Source organism: Lithobates pipiens, unplaced genomic scaffold (genome assembly GCF_037356315.1).
Source record: "Lithobates pipiens isolate NorthernLeopardFrog02 unplaced genomic scaffold, aLitPip1_a1.2 Scaffold_22, whole genome shotgun sequence".
Classification (NCBI taxonomy): domain Eukaryota; kingdom Metazoa; phylum Chordata; class Amphibia; order Anura; family Ranidae; genus Lithobates; species Lithobates pipiens.
The window spans coordinates 916,110-927,219 of NW_027507784.1; the positions used below are offsets into that span (position 1 = coordinate 916,110).

The 11,110-nt window shown below is 49.7% G+C and overlaps 1 protein-coding gene across 1 annotated transcript in view; it reads right to left on the minus strand.

Annotated features, from left to right (window-relative positions):
* The window catches only part of LOC143925196 (integrin alpha-L-like), a 79,141-nt gene extending 69,081 nt beyond the window's left edge, over positions 1-10,060 (minus strand). The window contains exon 1 of the mRNA XM_077449795.1: positions 9,575-10,060. Within this exon, the coding sequence (XP_077305921.1) occupies positions 9,575-10,060 (486 nt within the window). The remainder of the gene's footprint in view (positions 1-9,574) is intronic.
* Between the last annotated feature and the right edge of the window lie 1,050 nt (positions 10,061-11,110).

Consider the following 11,110-nt stretch of genomic DNA (forward strand, 5'->3'; position numbering starts at 1 on the left):
AGGTGGTTGTGAAAATGTGGCAGGAAGAGGAAGCTGCTAATCTGAGAACACGGAGAGGTGTCTGTAAAAGAGGCACTGCAAAGCATGGGAAACTAAGTCTGTCACTGCTGGGGGTATCACCATTACTTTTCATGTCCCCCAACTCTGTCACTGCTGGGGGTATCACCATTACTTTTCATGTCCCCCAACTCTGTCACTGCTGGGGGTATCACCATTACTTTTCTTGTCCCCCCAACTCTGTCACTGCTGGGGGTATCACCATTACTTTTCTTGCCCCCCCCAAGTCTGTCACTGCTGGGGTATCACCATTACTTTTCATGTCCCCCAACTCTGTCACTGCTGGGGGTATCACCATTACTTTTCTTGTCCCCCCAACTCTGTCACTGCTGGGGGTATCACCATTACTTTTCTTGTCCCCCCAAGTCTGTCACTGCTGGGGGTATCATCATTGTTCCTCACATCAGCTATGCATGTCAGTGCTGGGGGTATATATGAAGTAGGGAGGAGGGTCACATTCGGGTCTATCGTGGATTCAAGGAGAATCCGGACCCCGGGAACTCATTTCATCCACCAACTTCTATAAACCATTCATGAACAACCTGACCATTTAACTTTAGTGAAGGGGCTTAGAAGGAACAATAATGGGGGGGGGGGTTGTTATTTTCCATCAAATCCACTATAAAAGAGGAGCCATAGCATTAGAGAAGCGTGGCATCTTCCCTACATCCAATGCCCAAGAGGGAGGTGGGGGTAATACGGGGACCTATGGGGTCTAGAAGCTTCCTTTATAACAAGGGGTGCCCGGGTATTCAGCTTGGGCCAATGTGACGATGTGTCAGGTACTCACCAGAGCCGAAGTGCTGAGAGCGGCTTCCCTTGCAGCTGGGGGCATAGTACCCCTGAGGATGGAATAGCGGGTACAGGGCACGGAGAGGCACGGCTTGCCAGCAGGTGACTTGTATGCAGAAGGTCTCTGAAGGAAGAGATGCCTGTGCAGATGGTCTTGGAACTGGTAGAAGAAAATGCCCGGCAGGGGTTGTAACACCTGGAGTGAAGGCCGAGGGTCAAACACAGGTATCAGTCCGTGAGACAGAGGATATTCCTCAGGCAGGCCGAGGGTCAAACACAGGTATCAGTCCGTGAGACAGAGGATATTCCTCAGGCAGGCCGAGGGTCAAACACAGGTATCAGTCCGTGAGACAGAGGATATTCCAGAGGCAGGCCGAGGGTCAAACACAGGTATCAGTCCGTGAGACAGAGGATATTCCAGAGGCAGGCCGAGGGTCAAACACAGGTATCAGTCCGTGAGACAGAGGATATTCCAGAGGCAGGCCGAGGGTCAAACACAGGTATCAGTCCGTGAGACAGAGGATATTCCAGAGGCAGGCCGAGGGTCAAACACAGGTATCAGTCCGGGAGCCAGCAAGGCTAAGAGCAGGAAGTCTGTTAAACAAGCCAGGGGCCAGATCAGGAGAGAATCAGAGTAGTCTTCGAGCAATCCGGGTCACAACAGGAAGTGGTCAACAGGAACAGGAAACAGGAAGCAGAGGAACACAGGTGAGCTGAGGAGACAAAGCAGCAAAGACACAGAGCACATTGATGCCTTTTATAGGCCTGTCAGGCCAATCAGGTAAGGCCCATAGCCGTGTGCACATGCACGTACGACAATGTATCGTATCACACATACGCGTGCGTCGTTGTGCAGCTCTTCCCCGCAGGTGCACTGGGAAGTGCCGACGTTGAAGTCTGGTGATTCTCCGGCACTATGTACTAACCATGCCTGGCTGATGGCCCTGGAAGCTGGAAATCACTGAAGTAGACATCGCTACTACACCTCTACTACACCTCTACTACACCTCTACTACACCACTACTCCAGTCATCTCTACTAGTTTCTGGGTCCAATGCTGGACGGCTGCCCTTCTGCTTACAGAACACAGGAGATTTACCGCTCGAATCCCCCTTGTATGTGTCAGGCTGTTTACCATAGTTACCAAACAACAGAAAACATACCTGTTTACTGTAGCTGTAGAAACAATGGACTGTTGAAAACCGTCAGCTGAATACAACAATGCTATCTACCCATTGTCTACTCAAACCAAACCTGCCAGTAATCTAACCGTCATTCTTTCAGTTTGAAAGCTGAAAGAATCTCAAAAAAAATTAAGTCTTACTTGTTTACTGTAGCTATAGAGACAATAGCCTGTTGAAAAACTGTCAATTGAATACAACAATGGTATCTAACACCATTGTATGAAAACAGCATTTGTTTGAGAAATCTACTCAAGCCAAAAAACTGACAGTAATCTGACCAACTCACTATTGTAATATTGTCCCATGTATCCTATGTCCGATTAATATAAAAAAAAAAATCATATTTTTAACAAACGCAACACATTCCGCCCTAGATTTTTTTCTTTCTTTCAGACTCTATAGAGAAAATCACTTTATTACTAATAAATCTCATTCTAAACATTAATTTTCCTTGAATGCAACAGCTCCCATATTTCTGTCATTGAGAAGGTGTTTCAGTCTTCAACTTAAAAGTTCATTAGGAAGCCCATTCTAAATTTCTTTAGAAACAAGTCCAGGCTTGTAATACATCAAAGGCCTTGCTCTCCACAGCTCTTGCGATCTTCCGCCATTCTTTCCATCCTGTAACCACTTTCTCTGGTCTTCCTATCGATCAAATCGGAGACAGCCTGTGCAGTGGAAAATAAAGCGGATTATCTGTTCCTTCTAATAATACATAAACAGTAGATCCCGGCCCTTCAGCTGCGATCTCTCCTCTAAATGGCTTCTTGCCTGGATATCTGACTAACACTTTGCCCCCTGCCTGTACCCACTTCTGACCCTCCCAAAGAACATCAATAGGGAGGAGAGGAAATATACCGACATTTCCCAGAAGATCACTGCTGTTCATTTTGGAAGGTCTCATGTTATGTAGCCTGTCACATACCTAGTAGGCGAGCCCGGATTTCAGGGAGCGGCCCCTCGTAACCCCTGGCTAAAGAACCCCTGGAGGTGGTAACAGGGATTCAAAAGTTCAGAGGGCACAAGTGCCTGGCAGGTAGAGGCAGGTCCGGATAGTCAGCAGAATACCGACAGCAAGTAGGCAGGGCTGATGGCAATCGGCTGGTGTAGGCAGGCACAAGTGGGTAGACTGGCAGGCAGACGATCGTCAGCGGAGACAGCAGTCACAGGAAATCCGAACAGGATGGCAGGAACAGCGGAGTCGGGTACAGGCCGGGTCTGCAGCAAGCGGTCAACACAGTACAAGAGGACGAGGCAGAGACGTGGTCAAACAAGCAAGAAGTCGTAGGCGGGCAGCAATGGATCGAGGTCAGGAACAAGCCGGGTAACAGGAATCTAGGCAACGGGTACAGGTACTGAATAGCAGGATCTCCGAACACGCTGTAGACTGGACAGCAAGAAGGGAGTGGAGCAAGGACCTTAAGAAGCCTTTAGGGCGCCAAAACGGTCGCACGACGAGTCAGCGTGCCCCCGCGAACGGCCGTGCGCCCGTTCGTGACCCCGCGCGCACGCCTGCGCTCGTTCGTGCCGACGCGAGTGCGTCCGTTGGCTTTAACGCGCGTCAAAGGGGAACGACGGGTTCTCGACAACAGGCTTCTGCGGGTAATTCTCCCGTGTGCGACCGGAACGCCAGGACGATCGTGACATAGCCTCACTTTCTACTCTTGCTGAGAAGCATCCACTAACTAGTCAGAGTCTCAGCCACTGTCTTGAAGCTCATCTGCCAATGAAAATATAACTTCAAACCTTCCTGCCAGATCCCCTCTCATTCCTAGATAGGCTTCAGCTTCAGATACGTCACTCTTGGTTTCTATGTCATGGGAAGCAGTAACATGGTGTCTGTTAAGCCCTGTTCTTTCAGGAACCTAACATAAATACTCAACTCTGCCCTCCAGCTGTGGAATCTATGCCCCGGCCCCTACCATCCTCTCATATGGTGTGCTTTTGGCTATTGGCCTAGAATTTAACAACATGGCTGCCTGTGTGAGGACCCGATCCCACCCTCTCAGTGTATGTGTGGGTGTAAGTTTGCGTATCTGGTCCTTCAATAGGGCGGCACAGTGGTGTAGTAGGCGGCACAGTGGTGTAGTGGGTGGCACAGTGGTGTAGTGGGCGGCACAGTGGTGTAGTGGGTGGCACAGTGGTGTAGTGGGCTGCACAGTGGTGTAGTGGGCTGCACAGTGGTGTAGTGGGCTGCACAGTGGTGTAGTGGGCGGCACAGTGGTGTAGTGGGGCGGCACAGTGGTGTAGTGGTTAGCACTCTTGCCTAGCAGTAAGAAGGGTCGCTGGTTCAAATCCCAACCACGACTCTACCTGCCTGGAGTTTGCATGTTCTCCCTGTGCCTGTGTGGGTTTCCTCCGGGTACTCCGGTTTCCTCCCACAAACCAAAGACATGCAGGTAGGTTAATTGGCTTCTGTCCAAAATTGGCCCTAGTATATGAATGGGGACCTTGGATTGTGGGCTCCTTGAGGGTAGGGACCAATGTAAGTGTGCAATGTACAGGGATAGGGACAATTGTAGACACTCACACAGGTTGAACTGGATGGACTGGTGTCTTTATTCAACCTAACTAACTATGAAACTATGAATAGCCAGTTGTATCTTTCAATCAACCCAGCTGCCTGTGGATGGTATGGGATGTGGCACAACCAATACACTCCAGAGTCTTTGGCCCACTGCTGTACTGTTGATCCGGTGAAGTGTGAGCCATTATCACTTTGGACTTGTTTGGGATAACCATAAGCAACGACAAGTTTCTGGAGCAATTGAAGCGTTGCGGCTTGATCTGCACGTTTGCAAGGATGAACAAGCATAAGTCCTGAATAGGTATCCACTGCAGTACAACAATATCTCAGTCCATTGTTCCCCCGGGGCAGGGGACCGATGAAGTCAATCTGCCAGATCTCTGCAGGCCTCTCACCGCTCTTAATCGACCCAGTGGAGTCATTTTGCAATGCCCATTGTCGCACTTCTCCACACACTGTATACCGTATATACTCGAGTATAAGCCGAGATTTTCAGCCCCTTTTTTTAGGCTGAAAGTGCCCCCCTCGGCTTATACTCGAGTCACCGCCGTCTGTCTACCTGATCAGCATGTCGTGCAGACAGACGGCGGCCATTCCACTATTCAAAAGCCGCGCCTCCCTGTCTGTGATAGGCGGAACACTCAATTTCCCAGCAGTCAGTGGTCCGCCTATCACGGACATCCGCTTATACTCATACTACGGACGAGGATGAGAGGATGTCCGTGATAGGCGGAACACAGACTGCTGGGAAATTGAGTGTTCCGCCTATCACAGACGGAGGCGCGGCTTTTGAACAGTGGAATGGCCGCCGTCTGTCACAGACAAGGAGAAGAGGTGCGGCGATCCTGGCATGGCCGCCGTATGTTTTTATATGCAGATCGCTGCAGAAGGACAAAGAGGCACAGGACACAGGTAGGCTGGACACAGTGATGGACACAGGGATGGACACAGGGATGGACACAGTGATGGACACAGGGATGGACACAGGGATGGACACAGGGATGGACACAGTGGTGGACACAGGGATGGACACAGGGATGGACACAGTGATGGACACAGGGATGGACACAGGGATGGACACAGGGATGGACACAGGGATGGACACAGTGGTGGACACAGGGATGGACACAGTGATGGACACAGTGATGGACACAGGTAGGCTGGACACAGGGCTGGACACAGTGGTGGACACAGTGATGGACACAGTGATGGACACAGGGATGGACACAGGGATGGACACAGTGATGGACACAGGGATGGACACAGGGATGGACACAGTGGTGGACACAGGGATGGACACAGGGATGGACACAGGGATGGACACAGGGATGGACACAGGGATGGACACAGGGATGGACACAGTGATGGACACAGGGATGGACACAGGGATGGACACAGGGATGGACACAGTGATGGACACAGGGATGGACACAGTGATGGACACAGTGATGGACACAGGGATGGACACAGGGATGGACACAGGGATGGACACAGGTAGGCTGGACACAGGGATGGACACAGGGATGGACACAGGGATGGACACAGTGATGGACACAGGGATGGACACAGGGATGGACACAGTGATGGACACAGGGATGGACACAGGGATGGACACAGTGATGGACACAGGGATGGACACAGTGATGGACACAGTGGTGGACACAGTGATGGACACAGTGATGGACACAGGGATGGACACAGGGATGGACACAGTGGTGGACACAGTGATGGACACAGTGATGGACACAGGGATGGACACAGTGATGGACACAGTGATGGACACAGGGATGGACACAGGGATGGACACAGTGATGGACACAGGGATGGACACAGGGATGGACACAGTGATGGACACAGGGATGGACACAGGGATGGACACAGTGATGGACACAGGGATGGACACAGTGATGGACACAGGGATGGACACAGGGATGGACACAGGGATGGACACAGTGATGGACACAGTGATGGACACAGGGATGGACACAGTGATGGACACAGGGATGGACACAGTGATGGACACAGGGATGGACACAGTGATGGACACAGGGATGGACACAGTGATGGACACAGGGATGGACACAGGGATGGACACAGGGATGGACACAGTGGTGGACACAGTGGTGGACACAGTGATGGACACAGGGATGGACACAGGGATGGACACAGTGATGGACACGGTGATGGACACAGGGATGGACACAGGGATGGACACAGTGATGGACACAGTGATGGACACAGGGATGGACACAGTGATGGACACAGGGATGGACACAGGGATGGACACAGTGATGGACACAGGGATGGACACAGGGATGGACACAGTGATGGACACAGTGATGGACACAGTGATGGACACAGGGATGGACACAGGGATGGACACAGTGATGGACACAGGGATGGACACAGTGATGGACACAGTGATGGACACAGGGATGGACACAGTGATGGACACAGTGATGGACACAGGGATGGACACAGTGATGGACACAGGGATGGACACAGGGATGGACACAGGGATGGACACAGTGATGGACACAGTGATGGACACAGGGATGGACACAGGGATGGACACAGGGATGGACACAGTGATGGACACAGGGATGGACACAGGGATGGACACAGTGATGGACACAGGGATGGACACAGGGATGGACACAGGGATGGACACAGGGATGGACACAGTGATGGACACAGGGATGGACACAGGGATGGACACAGGGATGGACACGGTGATGGACACGGTGATGGACACAGGGATGGACACAGGGATGGACACAGGGATGGACACAGGGATGGACACAGTGATGGACACAGGGATGGACACAGTGATGGACACAGGGATGGACAGGCATGTCTCACCCTCGGCTTATACACTAGTCAATAAGTTTTCCCAGTTTTTTGTGGTAAATTAGGGGCCTCGGCTTATATTCGGATCGACCTATACTCGAGTATATACGGTAGTTCCCTATTACAGTCTTTATCATGTCCATGGATATAGACAATCCTCTCTGCTGTGCCCATTCATATGTTGCTTTCTGCCCCAAATGTCCAGATTGCTTGTGGGCCCAGTTGGCCAAGTTCATCAAGACAGGATCAATTGGCACAACTGCCTTCACTTTGGTGATTGCATCTGCAACTCTGTTATAGTTTTCAAAGTCTGGGACTAGGGGCACATGTGCATCAGCACTTTTATTTTGCGGGAGTGAGCTTCCTTCCAGATATAGTCCCAGACTTCCTTGCCTCCCCACACCACCTTTCCATGAATCACCCATTCATTGGACTTCCACATGGGCATTCAAGTTGTCAGTCCTTTAAAGTGGTTGTATACCCTTTTTTGTAACTTTTACCTACAGGAAAGCCTATAATAAGGCTTACCTGTAGGTAAAAAAAATATCTCCTAAACCTGTACGGTTTAGGAGATATTCCCCTCGGTATGCGCCTCTGACTGCAGCGGCGCATGCGCACGAGGGGATTCTCGGCCTGAAAATCCGGCAGTGGCCGGCGGCTGGAAAGAAATCTCCCGCGCGCATGCGCGGGAGTGACGATATCGCGGCTCCGGCCACTCACAGCGCCGGAGCCGCGATACCCGGAAGAAACGCCGAGGGAGCATGTCAGCTCCCTCGGCGTGGATCGTGCCAGATGTCGGGGCCTCGTTCTAAAGTAAGTATTTCATAATGAGCTAGTATGCGGTGCATACTAGCTCATTATGCCTTTTGCTTTGCAGGTGTTAAAAAAAAAAAAAAAGCGGGTTTACTACCGCTTTAAAAACCGCCCAGCTGTCAGTGTAGATAGTGACATGGGAAGAAGGATCCTCCTGAAGAGTCATCACTGCAGCTTCCAACTCTGCATACTGACTGGACCCTCCAATTGCGGTCTCCTGCAGGACTGTGTCTGTACATGGGTTGTAGGCTGCTGCTGTCCATTTACACCCAGACGAGGCGACTATGGCTGAACCATCAGTGAACCCCGCTGACTGCTTCGTGTCTTCTGACAGAGACTCAAAGGGTGGAGCCTTTTGAATGGCGGATGACTTCAGCACAGGAATTTCTTCTTCTGGTCGGGTGCTGGTAAAAGTAACAAGCCCGGCCAACTGTTTTGAAATGCCTCTAACATCCCCCACTGCAATACCCCCTCTTTCTTGAAGATACCACTTCCATTTCATCAGTGTCTGGTTTTGGGCTACACCTGCCCTAGTGGTCAGTCCATTATCTCTCGCCCATCCTGCTATTGGCAATGCAGTATTGATGGTGACTGTATCCTTTCCTATTATGGTCTCTACATGTTGAAGTGCTGTGTAGGCCCCAAACAGGTACTTCTCTAGGGGGCGAGTATCTCTTCTGTGCCCCTGTCAGTTGTTTGGACAAAAATCCAATGGGTATTGCTCTCAGTCCTTTCTTTTCATTTGGCTGCCACAGACTCCAAGATATGGTACCATCCTGCTCCACTACATCTAGCTGAAATGGTACTCCTTGTCTCAGGGGTCCTTATCCCTGATGCTGCAAAATGGCTTCTTTAGCAGCCAGGAATGCAGTCCGCTGCTCTGAACCCCATGAGAACTCCGTCTTTTTCCTGGTGACATTATATATATAGGCCTCAGAATCAGTCCAAGATGTGGGATGAATGATCTCCAGAACCCCACAACTCCAATGAACTTCTGTGCCTCCTTTTTGGTAGTAGGGGGCGACAGCGCCTGGATAGTTTGCACAACTGTCTCTGGACTTTTCCTCTGTTGCCCAGTCCACATCATTCCTAGGAATTTCACTTCTGTGGCAGGTCCTTGGACTTTGTTGATTGGCCACCTTCTGTTCTCCATGTGATGTATCAACAGGTGCAGTGCTTCAGCTACATCTTCTTTTGTTCCAGAGATCATGATGTCATCAATGTAGTGAAACACAACGACTTTCAAATTCAGGGTACTTAAATCTCGGGCAATCAGTCCATGACAAATCGTTGGAGAATGAATATAGCCTTGCAGAAGGACAGTGAAAGTGTACTGGCGACCATTCCACACCATAGCAAACTGGCCTTGACACTCTGGGTCTATTAAAATTAAAAATAAATCATTAGCCAGGTCTATCACAGCATGATATTCTTCTGCATCTTTAGCAATTTTCTCAACAATCGAGATTATATCTGGTACAGCCGACTTCAATGGAGGTGCCACTTTGTTTAGACCTCTGTAATCCACAGTCATTCTATATGTTCCATCAGGTTTCTTTACTGGAAACACCGGAGACGAGAAAGGACTTACAGCAGGTCTGAGGATCCCTACTCTCAACAGTTCTTGAATAGTCTCCCCAATTTCTTTGTGGCCTCCAGGAAGTTTGTAGTGCTTGAGACAGACTGGCTTCTCTGGTGGAGGAATGTAGACAGGGGTCCATTTCGCATGAACTCTGACCACGGCCTTCACCGCCCTTACCAGATACTCTTCATCAGGATACCCGAATGTGAATGTACCTCTTTCCGTCTGAATTGACTGACCTTGAAGTCCATCCATCCCAAGAATATTTTTGGGTAACTCTGTCATAAATCCTGATCCCTTGCCAATAGCCAATTTCACCCGTATCCTAACTGCTGGTGTAGTTTGCCCTCCCAAACCTTCTACATAAATCAATTCTCCTTTGTGATGGGAAGGATTTCCTTGCAAAAGTGTAACTTCAGCTCCGCTATCGACTAAAGCCATTAATTGTGTAGGAGAAGATGACTTCCCCCACCATACAGTGACAGGTGCATATAGGCATCGGTCTCCCGCTGTCACTGCCCTTACTGCTATTACAGGAGGCTCACCTTCCCTTCATAAAGGATAAGGAACCTCCCAATCCCCTTTTCTGATTCTCTCTAACTCCTCCCCAGGATAAAGGGATTTGGGTTCATGTTCAGTTTTGGGAATTGGTTTGGGGCTAAGAGGAGGGGTCTGTTCTGTTTCCTCTAAGTCTAGGCTGATGTTATCTTCACTAGGAGTAGTGTTTCTAAAGCCTCATACACACGATAGGACTTTGTACAAACTTTCCCTTGGATTTTTTTACAAAGGGCGTTGGCCCTGAACTTGTATTGCATACACACAGCAAGACTTTTTGAGCCAAAATTCACCAAATCATGTGGTTTTTCTGCTCTTTACCGCCACCTTTGGTCAACTTCTGTATTGTTGTCTGATCTTTTGCATTGGTTCTGAGCATGCGTGTTTGTACTTTGTACAAAAGTCCTATGGTTTTCTGTACACACGATCAGACTTTGCTCCATCGGACTTTTGTTGCCAGAAAGTTTGTCCCTTCGCACAGCCAACAAAAGTCAGATGAAAACCAAAAAAGTTTGTCCGATGGAGCGTACACACGGTCGGATGTTGCTCCAAAACAGCTAATTTGCATGTTTGTTGTCCAAAAGTCTGATCGTGTGTATGGGCCTGTACCCTGACAGTTTTCCCTACTAAATGTTTCCACCTCTTCAGCATTTCTGCAGCAGAAATGTCATCTATCTCATCTTTAGGTACTCCTGTCTTTAATAGGTCCATCCACATTTCTTTCCTAGAAATAACTAGCCTGGTTTTCTC